Source organism: Salmo salar, chromosome ssa01 (genome assembly GCF_905237065.1).
Source record: "Salmo salar chromosome ssa01, Ssal_v3.1, whole genome shotgun sequence".
In the NCBI taxonomy this organism is placed as follows: domain Eukaryota; kingdom Metazoa; phylum Chordata; class Actinopteri; order Salmoniformes; family Salmonidae; genus Salmo; species Salmo salar.
In genome coordinates, this window is record NC_059442.1 from 8412071 (window position 1) to 8433596 (window position 21526).

At 39.6% G+C, this 21526-nt stretch overlaps 1 protein-coding gene across 1 annotated transcript in view; it reads left to right on the top strand.

Moving 5' to 3' along the window:
- Positions 1–21526, top strand: part of LOC106606833 (uncharacterized) — a 42474-nt gene extending 20948 nt beyond the window's left edge. Inside the window, exons 71-98 of the mRNA XM_045712327.1 lie at positions 4765–4883; positions 5141–5296; positions 5636–5850; positions 6088–6173; positions 6312–6439; positions 6597–6722; positions 6892–7082; positions 7226–7317; positions 7581–7708; positions 8908–9032; positions 9666–9786; positions 12279–12491; positions 12717–12887; positions 13087–13233; positions 13445–13497; positions 14107–14239; positions 14337–14419; positions 15426–15552; positions 17231–17421; positions 17531–17621; positions 17723–17846; positions 18008–18189; positions 18414–18569; positions 18659–18792; positions 19350–19483; positions 19725–19819; positions 19917–20181; positions 20866–21526. Coding sequence (XP_045568283.1) covers positions 4765–4883; positions 5141–5296; positions 5636–5850; positions 6088–6173; positions 6312–6439; positions 6597–6722; positions 6892–7082; positions 7226–7317; positions 7581–7708; positions 8908–9032; positions 9666–9786; positions 12279–12491; positions 12717–12887; positions 13087–13233; positions 13445–13497; positions 14107–14239; positions 14337–14419; positions 15426–15552; positions 17231–17421; positions 17531–17621; positions 17723–17846; positions 18008–18189; positions 18414–18569; positions 18659–18792; positions 19350–19483; positions 19725–19819; positions 19917–20181; positions 20866–20954 — 3875 coding nt within the window. The 3' untranslated portion in view covers positions 20955–21526. The remainder of the gene's footprint in view (positions 1–4764; positions 4884–5140; positions 5297–5635; positions 5851–6087; positions 6174–6311; positions 6440–6596; positions 6723–6891; positions 7083–7225; positions 7318–7580; positions 7709–8907; positions 9033–9665; positions 9787–12278; positions 12492–12716; positions 12888–13086; positions 13234–13444; positions 13498–14106; positions 14240–14336; positions 14420–15425; positions 15553–17230; positions 17422–17530; positions 17622–17722; positions 17847–18007; positions 18190–18413; positions 18570–18658; positions 18793–19349; positions 19484–19724; positions 19820–19916; positions 20182–20865) is intronic.

The following is a 21526-nucleotide window of genomic DNA, read 5'->3' on the forward strand; positions in this document are numbered from 1 at the left end:
GTGGAACGAAATGGTCTGATGGAAAGGCGAGCGCAAGGTGAGAGAATGTGTCGTAGCCGAGTTGGCTTGTGAAAACAGCTGGGTGCAACTTTGCTAAACTGCGTACAGTAAGTGTATCTTTTGTATTTGAAAGCTCTTTCTCACTTATATGAAAGTTAAGCTCCAAAGGTTTCCAAAAACCATATCGAGGCATATTTGCATTTAGACAGTGTCGCAATTAAACAGAGCGCTGGGATTGTAGTTCATGACTTAGTCAGCTGTGATCAGTACAATCAGCTGAAAACCCAATGGGGGGCCGGCTGTAAACTGGATTATGCCCCACTTGTGTTCTTGAGAGCTAAGATTTAACTGACTTAGAAATACAAAATAACTCCATACTTTACATAAAACATTATCGAATAAATACAAATGTAGTCTAAAAGTTATAATTTTTACAGAAGCTAGGTAGAATAGCTAGCTTATATTTTGAACACATTTTCCTAATTTTACATCGGACAAAAAAAAATATAAACGCTACACAGTATTAAAACCTAGCTGATTACTACTGTACACGAGACGACATTTCATATTATTTTGAAAAGTTGACATACTTGTGTTAGAGTTAACATACCTATATATAGTGTACAATAGATCAGAAAAATCTGAGTTTATCAGCTAGCTAGCTACACAGTTATGGTAGCTACATTCTTGACCTTGGTCAGAACAGAGCTAAAACAATAAAGGCTGATGTCATAGAGCTGATGCCATAAAAGAGGCCCAACTTCAGTATGGAAAGATTTGTGGAATGAAATAACATCTGGGACCAGATCTAAACAAGCAACTTAGAAAGTTGAGAGACGTCACAACCTTCAACAAATAAACATTCTGACATGTACCTACGGTGCCTTCAGAAAGTATTCACACTTACCAGACTTGATACATATCAAACAAATAGAAGAACATGTTTCAGTTTAATACAATACGTAAGAAAATCTAGACAGAGATTAAAAATGGCTGTTGATGCCCAAAAAAGGCTTTTCTATTCAAAACTTTGGAAGCTTTCAACTTTCCAGCTAAAAGAATAAATAATAATACATTATCTGATGAAATTGCTTTAGAAAGGGGCACAAGACAGGGAAGTCCCCTCTCCCCCTCCTGTTAGCATTGGCAATTGAACCGCTTGCAAAAATAATTACACAGGACCCAAATTTAACAGATATCCGTATTGGTAAACATGAATAAAAACTAAACTTATTACAGATGATCTGCTGATATCCCTGACCAATATTGAAAACTCAATGCCCCCTATGGTAAAAATATTTTCAGAATACAAAAAAATCTCAGGATATAACATTTACGCGAAAGAAAAAAAAATGAAATAATGGCAATAGGAAAAATAAAAAGAATAACTCACAATCTACAGCAATCGTTTAAGTGGACCACAATACATTAAATAATGAGGATGCTTAATAAGTGACAACAAACAACAAATTAATAAAGATAACTTTATCCTATTACTGAACAACATGAAAGCCGATCTAATTAAATTGAATAATCTTCCCATAAATCTTACAGGTGTAATAAACCTCTTTACAATGGCATGGCTGCCAAAGTTTTTGTATTTATTTTCGGGTACCAATTGCCCCACCGAAGACATTCTTTTAAAAAGTATACTCGATGCTATCAGACTTCATATGGGCAAATAAAAATTATAGAATAAAAAGGAAAGTTTTACATCTTCCTAAGTCTGAGGGTGGTGTTAACCTTCCAGACTTGGAGTTGTATCAACTCACCACCCAGGGCTTTTACTTGTGACACAGATAAATGCACTAAAGAGGAACAATGAGTACATATTGAAGATGCACATGCTCATCCCAGAATATTTTCATGCATCTGTTTTCAATGGATAAAGCTAAGAACATGAACAACTTCATAGTTAATAACACAAAAACAATATGGAAGAAAATGAAATGTGTTCTGCAAGAACCAATCACTCCTTAAAAACACAACCTTCTGGAACAATCCTTGGACAGATTTTCAGAATTCACTGATAAATGAGTCTATATGGAAAACTAAAGGCATAGAAACCATAAATGACTTGGTAACAGAATTAAATAATTAAAAAGTAATTTTAGACATATCAATGTAGATTGTTTAAGGACATGCAACTTAAAAGTTACATATCACAAAATTTAGATTTGAAATATTTTAGACATCAGAGCAATCTTGAGAGAATCTTCTTTGAGTCAGAAAAGGATGTTCATATGATCGGGAAGATATACAAAAGCTCAGAGAACCTATCCAACTTACAATATCTTCATAAATAAATAAACTATTGGAACCAAGACTTAAAATGAATTGATATTGGCAGATAGAGGGAAAGTTGGAGCATAACTAACCAAATTACAGTTAACTAAAATGTAGGCTTAATCTAGTATAAAATAATGTATATAATGTATTATACAAGAGACAAAATTCACAAATTCTAGTCATGTCTTAAGTGTAAAACTAATAATGACTGAATAATCCATGCTTTCTGGGGATCCTACAAGGTCCGAAGGTTGTAGGGGGAGTTAAAACATTGGCTGTCAGAAGTATTATATATAAACATATTTTTAATCCATCTGTCTGCATATTTCAAGACATGGCAAGTCAATCAAGACATGGAAGTCAATCAATCTGCCATCATTAACACAATGGAAAAATCAAATGATTTATAATTAAATATTGAAATAGCATTGGCGACCAAGAAAAGCGAATTGATGCAATTTAAGGCACTAGGGATAGGGTGTGAGCATGTGGGTCTGGACAGATCAGATGTAGTCATTGTTTGTGTGCGTCTGTAAATTGTTGTTCATATCTGTAAGTAAAAAATGTAAATAAAAAAGGATTCACACCTCTTGACTGTTTCCACAGTTTGAAAAGTTGTGTCACTGGCACAATACTCCATAATGTCAAAATGGAATTATGTTTTAAGAAATGTTTACAAATTAATAAAAAATTAAAAGTTGAACTGTCAAATAAACCTTGATGAAGCCCAAGTTCACCATACAACAGATAATTCTAACAACCAGAGTGACACAGACAAACAATGCTCACCAAATGTAGACATACAGTGCCTTTAGAAGGTATTCACACGCCTTGCTGTGTTACAGCCTGAATTCAAAATGGATTCAATTGAGATGTTGTATCTCTGGCCTACACATAATACCCCATCATGTCAAAGTGGAATTGTGTTTTTCGGATGAATTACAAATCAATTTAAAAAATGAAAAGCTGAAATGTCTTCAGTCAATAAGTATTCAACCTCTTTGTTATGGCAAGCTTAAACAAGTTCAATAAAATGTGCTTAACAAGTCACATAATAAGTAGCATGGTCTCACTCTGTGTGCAATAATAGAGTTTAGCATGATTTGTTTAAATAACTACCTCATCTCTGTACCCCACACATACAATTATCTGTAAGGTCCCTTAGTCGAGCAGTGAATTTCAAACACAGATTCAACCACAAAGACCAGGGAGGTTTTCCAATGCCTCGCAAAGAAGGGCTCCTATTGGTAAAAAAACAAAGCAGACAATGAATATCCCTTTGAGCTCAGGGATTTCCCCATGAGGCCAATGGTGACTTTAAAACAGTTACAGAGTTTAATGGCTGTGATAGGAGAAAACTGAGTATGGATCTACATCATTGTAGTTACTCCACAAAACTAACCTAAATGACAAAGTGAAAAGAAGGAAGCCTGTACAGAATACAAATATTCCAAAACATGCATCCTGTTTGCAACAAGGCACTAAAGTAAAACTGCAAAAAACATAAGAAATGATCTCCATGTCCTGAATAAAAAGTGTTACGTTTGGGGCAAATCCAACTCAATACATCAGAGAGTACCACTCTTCATATTTTCATGCATGGTGGTGTCTGCATCACGGTATGGGTGTGCTTGTCATCGGCAAGGACTTACCCAGAAATACTCACAGCTGTAATCGCTGCCAAAGGTGATTCTAACATGTGTTGACTCAGGGCTGTGAATACTTATGTAAATTAGATATTTCTGCATTTCATTTTCCATACATTTGCAACATTTTCTAAAAGCATGTTTTCACCTTGACATTATGTAGATTGGTGAATAAAAAAAACTAACAATTTTCAAGTCAGGCTGTAAAAACAAATCTGTAATAAGACAAGGGATACGAATACTTTCTTTAGGCACTGTAGCTAGCTAGCCGTTTTGGAGACAGCGTCGCGTTTCTAGCTAAGACATTTGAGCCAGGCTAATTAGCAGTAAATAAGTAAATTATTTCGCTCCACAGTTAGCCAAAGTTGTTTACAGTAATTTAGCAACTGCTGCCTTATACTTTACCAGCTAATCGTATTGTTGCCACATCACCTGTCTCTGATAACAACAAGTTCTGTTTACATTTAGCAATTCTGAAATGGCTTCCATATTCACTTCGCATGCATATAGCAGCGGTGCGTTCAGCAGCACACAGTGTTTTGGAACATTATGTGTAGAACAAACATGCATCTCTGACATCACATCGGCTCTATTCATGGCATTATATCTGCAACGTTAAACAACGTTTGACTACAGAACGTGGTCCAGATTTTGCACATCTCTATGGGACATGATTTGTTGCTTCACCACATAACAAAGTAACGTCACATCTATTGGATTGAAAGAATAACTAAAGCTATAAATGACGAATAGATCAATTGTCAACAGATTAAAATAATAAAGTTTGGAAACTGAATTAGTATTCAATTATTTTGGTCCCTCCCCCAAGGATTCTCCTGTGTGAAGACTGTGAGAGATGACAGGGATTGGCTTGAAAGCAACTTTGGACAATTCCGGGTCTATGCTTCATATGTGGACTTTGTGACCCTGAAGAGTGATTTCAATGGAGTAAGTTACAAGGCATTATGTCAGTGAAACATATTTTTGTATTACAGTACTACAGAGTCTGAAGCTATTTTCCTCTTGAAGTCATTTCTCTGGGGTCAGATCATTTCAATTTAGGAACTGAAATAGGATGTTAAATTCTGCATTAAATGAGCTAAGTATTAGCTGTTCCTTAATTGAAGTGGTAATAACCTAAAAATTGGCTGTGAGGTCCTGATGTGCAAAGTCAGACACTTGTTTAAATTATTTTTGATCTCCAGGTGAAAGCAGCAGATCTCCTCACTCCTATCCAGCTGGCTCAGCTCGCAACGATTCCCTCCCAACTTGAAGGGGTACAGGGTGTCAACAAGATCATGGCAGCCATCAGTCCGGCTAACTTTGGATTGTTCTTTGACATAATCTCACCTGCCATTCAGGTACGTACAGCATCTGTCTACTAACCTTTTAGGTACACAGCATTGATGTTTCTGATTAGAATTGAGGTTGTTCTACAATACTAAAATAGTTTTGAGAGACATTACTAACGTCTGTTGTTTATTGAGTTTTAGTTAGTATTGCCATATGTAATATCCACAATTCAGCATGTTGCTGTCAATTGTACAATGCTATGTTTGAAAACTGTCTAAAGCAAGCCTTTGCCTTTGAAATTGGGACACTTAGCTCATTATTTTTTGCATATGTATTTTCAGTTGTGTTATAACATTGAAAATATTGAATATTGAATGCCTTATTGACATGTTTGAAAATTCTTCCAGAAACACATGAAGAACTACACAGAAGAGGTGAAATCAGCTTTCCTCCAGGTGGTGTTGGACAGCGGGAACCTGTCCTCCACTGCCATCAACGACACACAATTCCTCGTTTGGCTCAGGGTTCGGCTGAACCCACTCTTGCTGAACATCTCATCCAATCAAGTGACACCACTCTTCCGCATCATGAAGGATAGGGGCTGCAACAGCAGCCAAGAAGCGTAAGGAGAGATAACTAAGTCAAATAGCAGTTTATATGTGTTCTGATGTGCTATAGCAGTTTATATGTGTTCTGATGTGCTACAGCTGTCTAGATGTGTTCTGATGTGCTATATTCTCACATGTGAAGATAAAACAAGTTCAAGCTAATCTAAATTAACAAATGTAATAGAACATTTAAAATAGCTTTTTAGTGTGAAATTTACACATATCTCGTTGTTTTTCTTCTGGAAACTCAGAATCTCATTATTAGACACTCTGCGGTCTACACTGACTAAAGACACACAGAGGGAAATCTACAGCAATTCCTTACTCCTCCTGAAAGGTACGCATTTGGGTCTAAAACTGTGTTCTTCGATCCTGGTTCTAGGGACCTATAGTATAGTAATTCAGGTGTTTGTTTAATGCTGGGCCATATTAATTAAATACATTTATCTAAACTGGCCTTTTTCTTGTCTGACAGAGCCAACGCCACTGCGATGCTATGTAAACGGAAGCTTCTACTCGTTTTTGAGAAGCACGTTCCTTGGCTTTGGATTCCCCGACCTGTCAATGCTTTTCACGCTCATGCCAGACACACGCCAACCTGAGGTAATGGCAGAGGACCTCTTCTTTTTAATCATCTTCTTCATCTTCTTCTTCAATAGTATAACATTGCAATTAGAACAACTTGGGCCTACTTCAAGTGGCTGTCCCCTTGCTTTAATGATCGATTGATCAGTAATCCGTCATTCTCCTGGTGTTGCAGCTCCTGAATTCCATAACCTCCTCTGAGCTGAGTCAGTTCCTCAGTCAACCTGACGTGGTCGGCAACGGTTCCAACATATGTGCTGTCTTCAACAACTACGCCAAGACGCCTGTCTTCCTGGAAACAGTATGCAGCACTTCTACTTCCTGAATTGTATTCCTATTTTTGAACGTACTTGGTTTTGATGAGGATTTGACACATTTTGTCTTTTGTGTTGTGGTCAGCCCAATTTGAATTGAAAAGAAACGTGTATATTGGGCATTTTCACCTCAACCGATCTTGTTTCTCACCTCAGGAGGATGTCCCTGATGCTGTGAAGCAGCTGACCCTTCCCTGCGTCTGGTCTTTAGCTCTGAACAGCGACAACAGGTCAGAGGTGAATGCCTGGTTTGACCTCAGACTGAAGAACTACTTGAGGTTCCTTACCAGGAGCCTCGTCAGCTCATCTAAAGTGCAAAACGCCAGCTGTCTCGCATTCCAGAAACTGTAAGGGGTTATTTTTTTTAATGTCATTTTTAATTGACTGAAAAGTATCATGAATCCTTTCTTTGCACGTTAGATGATATAATATGTCAAACACTGACAGCATGCATAGCCTTTGTTCTGATCACATTGTTGTTTTGCTTCAGAGTCTCAGTCCTTGGAAGCAATTTCAGCTACAACAGCTCTGACTTTGCACAGAGGGATGTGTACATCACCATTAAGACTTACCTTGGCACAGGTAAGACTTTGTGTCACTGGAAGGTTTGACACTGGATAAAAACTACTACTAAGCACACAACCATATTCCAGTGTGGATATGATTAGCTCCTGTAAAATCCTACTCATCTGAGATGATTATTCTGTCATAGAATTTGTTTATCCATTTCAGGTTAATGACTAACCTTTATTTGGGATGATGACAGCATGTGATGGTATTATGTAGCATGATAGTATACAAGTGCATTGACATAGGCTTGTTCTTCTTCTGTCTCTGTAACCTAGGTGGACCTAGGTGCTACAGCGCAAACGACCCAGAGCTGAACTCTACCGCCTGGTTTGTGAAAAACATCGGTGTTTTTGTGACCTACCTCTCTCTGGAGGACCTCAACACCTTTGTTACCGCGAGTCAGGTATGTCCCTGATTTAGGCTGGCTGTCATCAGGATTTGATTTGATGTGATTTAGGGCTGGGCGATTTGGCCAAAATCTCATATCCCGATGTAGGTCATTTCATATCCCAATAACGATACATATCACGATATAGCACATTTTCTGTAAATTCAATGAATAAATAGTTGATATAAAATGACCACATGTAAAGGCCTATTTCTTATTACATTTTGAATTAAACTCATTAAATAAAAGGTACTTACTCATATTTCATTATTTCTCCTTTAATTTAGAACCTTTGTGCAAATCTTCAATTAAGCATGTAACAAAATATTAATGTATAAAATATACAAAGATAAATAGAAAACACTTCAACTATAGTTACAAACAAAATAAATATAGGCCTAAAATATATATATTTTTGGGGGGGGCTTGCCTGTTTTGCATGTTGTTTTGGCATTAATACGTAGCACATATAAATTTGCATTTGGTACCTTGGGTCGAGTGTTAACACCAACTCACGAAACCCCCATTTCTCGACCGTGTAAAACGGGGCCGCGTCTTTGCAGATGTAAGTTGTAAAGTCAGCTGTTATCTCCTTCCATCTTGGTGATTATTTGCCATATGGTGTACCGCAAGCAAAAGCCTCTTCAACGTCTGAGTCGGGGGTTTGTTTTGAGCACTCAACTGTACTTTTTTGGGTCTCATCCGTAGACTCTCTCCGTACTGTTTCACATGATTCTTGCGTAGGTGGTAAAAGAGGTTAGTGGTGTTTGAGCCTGTTGTCGGGACCGGCCTGCGGCATATTTTGCAGAGGATGGTTTTCTAGTCCGTGTCAGACTTTTCATACCCAAACCACGTCCATGCGACCGAAGTAGCCCCTCTTTTGCTCTGTGTCTCCGTGCTCTGTGTCACGTTCACTCTCCTCCATGTTTGTTTGTGTTGCAAATTTCCTTCCACACGTGTGCAAAGTGTCGTCCAATTTACTCTAAAAATATTGCCGTAAAAGAGTGTGACTTGCGACACAACGAAATAAACGATAGAGCATAATATGAAACGATAGACATTTTTCTATCGTCACACGATATAAATCATCATATCGCCCAGCCCTAGGCTAGATGTAATCTAAGGGGAAATACAACAATACACATTTTAACGAAACATCCATTAGAAGTGTGATAAGACATTTCCTGAATAACAATGTTATCTTGTGTTTGAAGATCAATGTATTCTTGGAGAACCAGGACAATATCAAGCTCTTCAACAACACGGCTATAGCTGCTAACGTCACTTCCTACTACATCACACAGCTATACACACTGAAGCCCACGTTCAACCCTCTGCAGTGAGTATCCATTTATAGTGACAGTTGTAGTAGTAGTAGTAGTAGTAGTAGTATTGGTAGTGGTGGTAATGGTGGTAGTGGTAGTAGTGGTAGTAGTAGTAGTAGTAGTAGTAGTAGTAGTGGTAGTAGTACTAGTAGTAGTGGTGGTAGTAGTACTACTAGTAGTGGTGGTAGTGGTAGTAATGGTGGTAGTAGTAGTGGTGGTAGTAGTAGTAGTAGTACTAGTAGTAGTGGTAGTATAAGTAGTGGTGGTAGTGGTAGTAGTAGTAGTGGTGGTAGTGGTAGTAATGGTGGTAGTAGTAGTACTAGTAGTAGTGGTAGTATAAGTAGTGGTGGTAGTGGTGGTGGTAGTGGTAGTAGTAGTAGTAGTGGTAGTGATGGTAGTGATAGTAGTGGTAGTAGTAGTGGTAGTAGTAGTAGTAGTAGTAGTAGTGCTACGATGGTCATGGTAAGGATGTTAGTAGAACTGTTTAAGTAAGTAGGGATTCTAGTAATATATGTACTGTAGTGGCAGCAATAACAGCAGCTATTGTAGCAGCATTTCTCTAGTAATAACATTAAACGATAATGGTTAGAACCCAACTGAAATGACACTGTAACAATGGTTTGTCTGGATATTTTGTTTTCCTTCAGACTGCCTGGCTTCTTCCTGTGTGAGGTCCCAAGTACGGCCTATAATTCCCTGGGCCAGACAGCCAGTATGGAAATCCTGGACCGTCTGAAGCTATTCTGCAATGGAACTGAAGACCCTCAGGTACATGATTAGGAATAAAACGGAGGACCCTCAGGTACATGATTAGAAATATAACAGAGGACCCTCAGGTACATGATTAGGAATAGAACAGAGGACCCTCAGGTACATGATTAGGAATAGAACAGAGGAACCTCAGGTACAGGATTAAAAATAGAACAAGGAAAACATACATAGTTCTGAGTTTCACATGATATGCTTATGTCCAGGGACGATTTTAGCATGTAAATGTTGTTGGGGCAAACAAAACAAATGTGGGATGCATGCCAGAAAAGCCACAACACTAAACAATACATGAATTGCACTATAACGGTGACAAACGGTGCCTACAAACTGTTCCGGCCTACATAAAGCTGTCCCAACTGCAGAGTCCCAACAGCAGTCCCAACACCTTACCTTACAGTTCATTCAGCCTCATTTACTGCCTTTAAAAAAAAACATAGTTGATATGGCTGATTTGCTTAAACAAATGTGGTTTCTACTGACAATTGAGATGTACAAACTATGGCAAAGGGGACAACAAGCGGATAAGAGGCAATCCGTAATTTCGATTAAGACCTTAATGAGCGAGAGATGACGGATGTAAACGAAAGGGGGATACCTAGTCAGTTGTACAACTGAATGCATTCAACTGAAATCTGAATAAGAGAGGTGCGGAGTGCTGCTTTAATCGACATCCACGTTTTCGGCACCGAGAGTAACGTGGGTTAGGTGCCTTTCTCAGGTGCCTTTTTACATTGTCAGCTCAGGGATTCGAACCAGCAACCTGTCAATTACTGACCCGACGCTCTAACCACTCGGCTACCTGCTACCACGTTTTTTATTTTTACTATTTGTTCTGCAATTTTGAAATGTACAGCGACAGAATTCAGAACATGGGCCGTTTTTACAAATAAACAGACAATGAAAGCTTTTACAATATTCGATGATTACATTTCTCTAAAACTGGTTATAGGCAAACAAGCACACACCGGCCACGAACAAAGTGTTTACAATACCGCGTTGGTGAAAATAGACTAAATTATTAGGGTGAGGCACATGGGCTACTAACTGCTTACTATACAACATACACTTAGTATTACTTTCTCAGCTACAATATACATATCTCCCTGGTATATTACATCGTTTATGCAACAGCATACAATACATTTTTGGGCTCACCTTGACTTCTGATGTGCTCACTTAAACATGAAGGTGGCGCGGTGGTTTTGTAATCAAACTTTTGTCATCAAAGTCTGGCACTCTGGAGTTATGGTGGGAATTCTGAAGAAAAACACAACCACTCGATTGAATAGCAGGCTACTGTTACTGATTGCTTTGCACTGCTTGCAGTTAGCCACTGATTCCTTCCAAACGACTCATTGTTGAATTAGCGATTTCCAACTTGTGTATTCTTTATGTGCAATGGCCGATGAGCACCGATATCTCTAATTTCTCTTCATTATTTATCTTACTATGCTAAGGATTAAAAAGGATTTGCTATTAGACTGTCGACTTGATTTACGATAATGACTGCTAGCTAAGACTATGAAATTAAAATGTCAATCAAAGCTACTGTAGATATAACGTGATTTGTTGTAATTCTATCTGTGGCCAATGACCTTGAGCCTTCTTGGACTGGCACTTTTAATATTTATTTAACTAAGAAATTCAGTTAATAAGAAACTCTTGTTTACAATGACAGCCTACAAAGACAGATTTTTACCTTGTCAGCTCGGGGATTCGATCTAGCAACCTTTTGGTTACAGGCCCAACGCTCTAACCACTAGGCGACCTGGCACTGAACTAGACTACCTGGCACTGAACTAGACTACCTGGCACTGAACTAGGCGACCTGGCACTGAACTAGACTACCTGGCACTGAACTAGGCGACCTGGCACTGAACTAGACTACCTGGCACTGAACTAGACTACCTGGCACTGAACTAGGCTACCTGGCACTGAACTAGACTACCTGGCACTGAACTAGACTACCTGGCACTGAACTAGGCTACCTGGCACTGAACTAGGCTACCTGGCACTGAACTAGGCTACCTGGCACTGAACTAGACTACCTGGCACTGAACTAGACTACCTGGCACTGAACTAGACTACCTGGCACTGAACTAGACTACCTGGCACTGAACTAGGCTACCTGGCACTGAACTAGGCTGATGCACCAGTATTTTGGAGCTGCCTTATTTCAGAATGCAAAAAAATAGACCACATTTGTATGCGGATTTAATAACTCAATGATTTTTTTTTTTTTTTCATTGTTTACAAACTGATGTGTGACACATATTAATGCTAAAATAACAAGCAAAACAGGCTGCCTGTCGTAATCATAAATTCATCAACCCTATTTAGTGGTTGACTCAGTGTGACAACCAGGTCACAGTGGATGTTGATTCAAATGGGGATGACATGGGTAATTATGGCTTAACCAAATCGTAAGCTTTTGTGTTTGCATTCTGTTTTGTTTAAAGACTAAACTACTTTTTCTTCCCCCCCGGCAGGTATCTGCTGCACTGGTGGCTAATATCCAAACTATCACGGCGAGCACCCTAGTAACCATTGGGAACAGCAGCACTGGCCTGACGACCACCCAGATATCCTCCATCTCTTCCTCGGTACTTGTGTCGTCCCTGGCAACACTCGGCTCTGTGAGCGGCTGGAACCTGGGCCAGGCTAGTGCAGTCATCCAGAGCATCATTACCGGAGGCTTCCCGGTGAGGGCGCCATCTTCTCTTGAATCAGAGAATCATAGCTGCTTCTATAATCCTTTTGAGTACTTTAATTTCTGGCGTAACAAGCCTGCTATTTTATAATTCCCTGTTCTGCTGTATAGTTGGGATCAAAGTCTGTTTGATTAAGATAAAATATATATTTTTTAAATGAACTTGGATAATCATACTTGAATGAGCCTGATCAGAGTAATACTATTTGATTGACAGATCGACACCGCCTCGTCGCTGATTTCGTTGGGCACACTCATTGCGGGCATTCCGTCAGCGGTGATAGCGAGCATCCCAGCCACTGAGCTGTTGACAGCATCCCAGAGCTCTGTGTTTGTCACCAACATGCTGGCTGCCCCACAGATTGTACAGGAAACCTACGTCAACAAGGTACCAGGTGTATCTGACAATGTTGTATTGGCTACAGTTATTTTATTTTTTATTTTTTTACAGTTTGTGGGTCACTGAAATATGAAAAAGTATGCACATTGTCAAAATACTATATTTGCCCTAAATTCTACAGCATGATGAAGAGCCATGTTGTTTGTTCTAACAAAATGGTTGTCTTTCCATTGTGATTCCTTACCAGATAATCACCATCAACCAAAGCCCCAACGCGTTGGTTGCGAACGTACCCGATGCCATGGCCACACTGATCCCCAGGGCTCTCCTGACCTTCTCCCAGGAGCCTGTGGACGTACAGGCTATTAACAGAAAGACGTGGAAGCAAGAGCAGGTTAGTATCTTGTCGTCATTTATGAACAGGCTTTTCCCTATAAGCACAAGACGTTGAAAAGACGTTGAAAAAAGCCGTAGGAAACAACATATTTTCATTGTCTTCTTCTCACTGGGTTTATTCATTCCTAGCAGGTTTCACATTAACAATTTATGCATTTGTCGTATATAACTGTCATTAGCGAGACTCTTACCTTGTCTTTGTGTTGTAGGCTGTTTTATTCTTCGGGAACGTAGCGAGCAATGCAAGCATCGACTCGGAGGAGTAAGTTATGAATTAGTTCACATGACATAAACAAACCCAGATCAACTGTCCTATTGTGTCTTTCTGTCCTTCTACTTCCTGTTATGTTATCTCTCTCTCTTTTCTTAGTCTCTCTCCCCTTAGTCTCTGTCCTCTTAGTCTCTGTCCTCTTAGTCTCTCTCCTCTTACAGTCTCTTCTCCTCTTAGTCTCTTCTCCTCTTTTCAAACAGGCTATCTCCTTTTAGTCTCTCTCCTCTTACAAACAGTCTCTCTCCTCTTACAGTCTCTCTCCTCTTACAAACAGGCTTTGTCCTCTTACAGTCTCTCTCCTCTTACAGTCTCTTCTCCTCTTAGTATCTCTCCTCTTACAAACAGGCTTTGTCCTCTTACAGTCTCTCTCTTACAAACAGTCTCTCTCCTCTTACAAACAGTCTCTCTCCTCTTACAAACAGTCTCTCTCCGCTTACAGTCTCTCCGCTTACAGTCTCTCTCCGCTTACAGTCTCTCTCCTCTTACAGTCTCTCTCCTCTTACAGTCTCTCTCCTCTTACTCTCTCTCCTCTAACAAACAGTCTCTCTCCTCTTACAAACAGTCTCTCTCCTCTTACAGTCTCTCTCCTCTTACAAACAGGCTCTCTCCATCCGTGTTGCAAGGGTTTACATGTACATCAGCACAGCCCATGGCAACCGAAACGGTGCACAGCCTGGTTCATGCCTGCAGACCGAGGATCTCTAGGGAGAAAGTGGTGCTGAAAGAAACACAGGTCTGTGAGACATGAAGATGTCAGAGTGATGATGATGATGATGATGATGATAGCTAATACATCTCACACATGATTACCTCTTTTCTTTTTTACACAGTTGACCTGCATGTACAATTTACTGAAAGACAACCTCTCCCAGAATTTTACAGACTATCCCTCAGACATGCTACTATATTACAAGTAAGTCTAATCGTGATAATTATGTTATCGTGTTAATTTTGTAATCATGTTTGTTATTTAAACCTGTTAATTATCTATCCTGTTAAAGCTGCAATATGTAACCTTTTGGGAAACCCAAACAAATTCACATAGAATTGTCTGTTATAGATCTGTCATTCTCGTTGAACGCAAGTCTAAGATGCTGTCGATATGTTCTATGTGTGCTATTTCTATGCTCCCGTTCTTAAACGTCGTTTTTTGCGTCTTTTACTTAAGGTTTTGTACACCAGTTGAAATACAATATTTTGGGTTATTGAAAAGATATTTCACAGCAGTTTAGATGATACAATAATTCTCTACGCTATATTTACATTTTAGTTGTTTAGCAGATGCTCTTATCCAGAGCGATTTACAGTAGTGAGTGCATACATTTTCATACTGTTTTTTCATACTGGTCCCCTGTGGGAATTGAACCCACAACCCTGGCTTTGCAAGTGCCGTGCTCTATCAAGTGATACACACTGGACAATACATGCTTGTGTTGACACATAAACTGAAATTAGGAAAACTATTCTAATTTTAGCAACCAGGAAATGGCGGAGCGATTTCTGAGTAGTGCATCTTTAATTATCTAATCCTGTTCATGATCTAATCCTGTTCATGATTTAATCCTTTTCATGATTTAATCCTTTTCATGATTTCATCCTTTTCATAATCTAATCCTGTTCATGATTTAATCCTGTTCATGATCTAATCCTGTTCATGATCTAATCCTATTCATAATCTAATCCTGTTCATGATCTAATCCTATTCATGATCTAATCTTGTTAATGATTTTAACATTCAAATACTATACAATAATCCAGACAATACTATAAAGAAAGTACTTCCTGGTATTTCAGAAAGCATTTTAGGATTTTATAATCCTGTTGATGCTTCATATGAGTGATGTGTAGATCAATGGGTTTAGGGAATATTTCCTTAGCTAATTTGTATTAATCTGTAATAATTGTTCATTTCATTCCAGCTATGCAAAGGTTGAAAAAAGCAATTGCAGGTCCTACTTCAACGCGGCAGGTTCTGCAGAATTCTCTGTCCTCTCAAGCGTGCTGAACAAGGATGAAATGCTACTGGACAATGCAAAAAGCTGCTTGGTGAGTGGCTGCAGAGTTGTGTCCTTCATCTATAGATACACTATATATACAAAAGTATGTGGACACCCCTTCAAATTAGTGGATTCAGCTATTTCAGCCACAACCGTTGCTAACTGGCATATACAATCGAGCACACAGCCATGCAATCTCCATAAAAAAACACTGGCAGTAGAATGGCCCGTACTGAAGAGCTCAATGCCTTTCAACGAGGCACTGTAATAGGATGCTACCTTTTCAACAAGTCAGTTTGTCAAATTTCTGCCTTGCTAGAGCTGCCCCGGTCAACTGTAAGTGCTGTTATTATGAAGTTGAAACATCTAGGAGCAACAACGGCTCAGCTGCGAAGTGGTAGGCCACACAAGCTCACAGAACAGGACCGCAGAGTGCTGTCCTTAGTTGCAACACTCACTACCGAGTTCCAAACTGCCTCTGGAACCGACGTCAGCACAAGAACTGTTCGTCAGGAGCTTCATGAAATGGGTTTCCATGGCCAAGCAGCCACACATAAGCCTAAGATCACCATGCACAATGCCAAGCGTTGGCTGCAGTGGTGTAAAGCTTGCCGTCATTGGACTGGAGCAGTGGAAACATGTTCTCTGAAGTGATGAATCACGCTTCACCATCTGGCAGTCCGACGACAAATCTGGGTTTGGTGTATGCCAGGAAAACGCTACCTGCCTCAATGCATAGTGCCAACTGTAAAGTTTGGTGGGGGTATAATGGTCTGGGGCTGTTTTTCGTGGCCTCTTAGTTCCAGTGAAGGGAAATCTTAATGCCACAACATACAATGACATTCTAGATTATTCTGTGCTTCCAACTTTGTGGCAACAGTTTGGGGAAGGCCCTTTCCTGTTTCAGCATGACAATGCCCCCGTGCACAAAGCGAGGTCCATACAGAAATGGTTTGTCAAGATCGGTGTGGAAGAACTTGACTGGCCTTCACAGAGCCCTGACCTCAACCACGCCGACTGCAAGCCAGGCCCAATCGCCCAACATCAGAGCCTGACCTCACTAATGCTCTTGTGCCCGCAGCAATGTTCCAACATCTAGTGGAAAGCCTTCCCAGAAGAGTGGAGGCTGTTATAGCAGCACAGGGGGGACCAACTCCATATTAATGCCCATGATTTTGGAATGAGATGTTTGACGAGCGGGTGTCCACATACTTTTGTAGTGAATCTCCTGTGACCTTTTTAAGAAGTGCAGTGGCGCAGGAAGTGACTCCTAACAGTACATACCCAGACCCCTCAGCTAAGTTAGATAACAGTCCAAAGCTTTAATAAAACATTGATGGAATGTTGGAATGCAGTAACCGGTAAACATGTTTCATCATTAGCGTCTTAGCGTTTCTACGTTACCATAGTAGCATGAGTCAGAAAAGTCTGGTTCTCTTAAACCAACAACAACACTATCATACCAAGACCAGAACTATCACTCCTTCAGTTCACTTTTTTGCTATGGAATTTTGGAAAAGTTGTGGTTTCCCTAGCCAAAGCTATAGCCAATTACAGTTACAGAATTTTGGAAAAGTTGTGGTTTCCCTAGCCAAAGCTATAGCCAATTACAATTACAGAATGTTGGAAAAGTTGGGAGGTCAACAACGTTTTATAGAAACATATGATTCAAATGAATCACCTCTAATTCATTTCATTAACACATCACTTTGTTGTGTAATTTCTAGGGAATTAGTGAAGTGAGTCTTAGCAAAAACAATGTGGAGGTGCTGGGAAACATGGTGTGCACTATGGACGGCTCCTACATCCAAAACTCTGACCCTTTCATTCTGGAGAAACTGAAGAACTGCAAGGACTTCACCAAAGCTCAGGTCACTGCCATGGAAACGCTCCTACTTTCAGGGACGACACAGTATGGGTATGTGAATGAGAACTTTTGCGAACAAAGTTTGTTTTGATTTTTGATTAAATCACAGAAGTTGTACATGCAATAACAATACAATTTACAACATGAACTTGGTTTTCAGAAAAACGACTACATGGAATCAACAAACGTTGGAAGACCTTGGAACCCTGCCACTGTATCTGACCCAAAACTTCTGGAGCATGTTCACAACAGTACGTTTATGTTTTACAATTTTTTTCTATTTACGCCTTTAAATTATCTTCGTAAAAGGGTGCGAATTATTGATCTAAAATGTTTGGTTTGGTATTCACAGGAGGTGAAAGGGAAGTTCCTCAAGTCCTTTATGCCCCAGCTGAGGAAGCAGGAAACAGTGAAGAGGAAGCTGAAGACACTGTTCATGCAGATCAACTCACTCAGCAGATCCAAGCGAGGAGCAGGTAAACCCACTATGCGCTAAATCATCTTGGAGAAACATCTTGGAGAATGATACATTTGCTATGAGATTTTCATGGGTAGCATACTTGCATACTGGTCTGGTGTCTATGTGGGTGTACGTATGTGTAACTTCTCTTTCTCACCATTGGTTGCTTTTCAAAAGGATGCATCACTGGCAACATTACCCAGTCGGTCATCGCAGACACCTCGTTCCCCTTTGGCTATGACATGACCCAGTTTGACCTCTGTCTGGACACCAGCGTTCTGAAAGACAATCTGGCCGCTGTCACTAAACAAGTCGACGATAACAACTTCCAGAAGATCATTTTAGTCAAACTAAACCAGGTAATGATGATGTCAAAATGGCCGTCTGACATTTGTTTATTTGACTCCCAGAATGGAATGTAAAATTATTGTATTCATAACAGGGTAGTGGCTGTGCATAGATATGAGAAGGGATAGGTACGAGAATGTCATTACTCTCGGAAGACCAGTCCGGTTTATTGAATCGTTAGATCAAATGAGTGGAGGACCATAATCATAATAAATGCAAAAATTGTGTTCCACAGGCTTATCCATCTGGAATTGTTGACGAGCAGCTTAGGGTGCTGGGCTCTGTGTCGCGTGTGGCCACTCTTGATGACATCACAAAGTGGAGCATCACCAAAATCGACACACTGTCAGCACTGATGGCCTTTGGTGATGGTCCATGGGAAACAGCGAAGGTATATTATGGAAAGAGACGTTTGTACTTTGTACTTTTTTTGTATGTAGCTTTTCTCTAATACAGGTCTCTTTCTGTTGATGCATTCAGAGTAAAGCAATCATCACAACATACTTGAACACGTCAGGTAACTCTTTGGGGAGCTCTGAGTTAAATGCCATTGGTGCTAATCTGTGTTCTCTGGACGTGAGCGTACTGAAGACCATCACGTCAAGCAGTCTGAAGTAAGTATATCTGACCTGCTCAGCAAAAAACTGCTAATGAATTATTTCATATTTCCATTTACCAACTCATGGATAACAATGAGACAATATGTCAGCTAAACTGTAGTCCTGGATAACAATGAGACAATATCTCGGCTAAACTGTAGTCATGAAAACAATATGTCAGCTAAACTGTAGTCCTGGGTAACAGAGACAATATGTCAGCTAAACTGTAGTCCTGGGAAACAGAGACAATATGTCAGCTAAACTGTAGTCCTGGGTAACAGAGACAATATGTCAGCTAAACTGTAGTCCTGGGTAACAGAGACAATATGTCAGCTAAACTGTAGTCATGAAAACAATATCTCAGCTAAACTGTAGTCCTGGGTAACATTGAGACAATATGTCAGCTAAACTGTAGTCCTGGGTAACAGAGACAATATGTCAGCTAAACTGTAGTCATGAAAACAATATCTCAGCTAAACTGTAGTCCTGGGTAACATTGAGACAATATGTCAGCTAAACTGTAGTCCTGGGTAACAATAACAGTTGTTTGCATTTCTCATTTATCTTCTAAGAAATGCCAATTCCCTGGATGTGACCTCTTGCTCCACTGAACAGAAGAGGGCTGTATACGACATCAGCAAGAGTTCTTTTAGCTCACAGCGTATCTCTAATCCAACATATTACCAACTCATCAGCCCCTACCTAGGTAAACACACACACACACACAAACACACACACACCAGATCTGAGTATTTGCTTTTTTTCAATTACTTTTGGTGCGCTTGATTTAGCTTGCCTGGGGGACGGGTGGGCAGGGTTTGTTCTGTTGGGACTATCCCAATGGTTCTATTGCACCGGAAAACTAAATGGGTAAAGCTAATGGAGTATGACAATCTGAGGTACTCTATTCAGTTCTTGCTGAAAGTGTGCATTCCCCTTTTTGCCAGGTGGTGCACCCATTGAAGACATAAGGAACCTTGCAGCTCAGAATGTGAACATGGACATAGCCGTCTTCAAAGGTCTTGAGAGCACTGTAATTCCTGTAAGTATGAGATAGCTCTGGACCTGTTCTACCTGCTGCTACAATGTAAATACAGGAAACCTGTTTCATCTGTTCTTTATTTATTCATTTAACTCAGAGTCTGACCGTGAGCGAGGTGAAAGGACTTCTGGGTGCTAACGTGGATGATCTGAAGACATTTGAGAATGACACGGTTGTTCATGCGTGGTTAGTCGCGCAGCCTCAATCTGATCTGGACATGCTACGGCTGGGTCTGACTGGAGGTAAAGCAGCTTCCACTGTGGTGGTGCCAACAGCGGTGGTCCCCCTCAACACAACCACCACCACCACGCCAGCACAAACCGCTGTCACAGCCAAGCCAATACCAATCACCTCAACTCAGAGTAAGGAAACATGGACCACCCACACACCAACTCTTTACATTACATATAGGCATTATTCCTGATGAACCCTTAAGGGGCAATCTGCAGTTCCTATTTAGGAGTATTTTTATACTCCTAAATTAATTATATTTATCCATTGATTCTTGAAGAATATCAATTAGAAATGCCTCATGAGCTCAGTTCAACTGTCACACTCCATGAGGACCTAAAATATAAGCTTGTTTTGCTCCAATATTTGTAAATATTGTAAATGTAAACAAACACTGTTATAGCCTCATAACATGGTTAAAACAATAAGTTTGATATCATGGATGGTCAGTCCTTGCATCCATAGCTCAGCCTATACATTTGAGAGTGGTTACATTTCTTCATGGCCCATCCCAGAACAGAGGCGGGTTGTCGTCTCGTTGTTATTGTTTCAACTAAGGAATTCCCCTTTAAAGACTACTGATAGAATTATCTTCTAACAAGTCCACTATAAGTTCTTGTCACTGCTAATAATTTTCTGTTAGAACATATAAAAAGGTGAGAGTGGACATTAACATTAACTGAATAATGTATTCAAGTGTTACAGGGTAATTACATAGCATAATTACAAACGATAATTACATAGGATAAATTACACAGGATAATTCCATTGCTGGGAACTCTATTAAAGTGTCTCAAAATGATTTTACCTCTCAGGTGGTGTTGGAGGAGCACATCCTGTGAAAGACCTGGGAGCCATCTCTCTCTGTCTGGCACTGGTCACCGTCATGCTGCAGATGATGTGAGACGAGATGATGAGACCATAGTGTTGGGCCAAGCATCTTCTGAAACTAACAGCGACAACCTGTTTTTCTTTTACAATTGTTGAATCGTCTTGTACTACTTATATAACCAAGTTTACAAATATGTTATTTAGCCAATCATGTTTTAATCATTTATTGTTTATCATTCTTGTTTAGCATCACTCTTGTACGTAATTATCACAAGTATATGTCTATATATGTGTTCTTATTGGAACATTGCATAAGATTGCACATTTACATGTTTAGATATTTAAATGATCTGTTGTCAAGGAATGTAAAATTAATGAAGTATGTACACCTGTCCTTGTACTTAGGCCACAAATATGACCTATGTAAAGTTAGGGCTCTATTCAATCACTATCGCTGCCCAATAGAAATATAAAGGTACATTCTGATTGAGCTAAAATATGCAGTGTTTACCACGAATTCTCTGCTAAAGCGAGAACATTGCCTTTAAATTTGAATCACGCTGTAATACTGAACTTCCATGATACGGATTAAATAGAGCCCTTTATTTATATTTTTCTTCAAATTAATAAAATGCAAATATACCA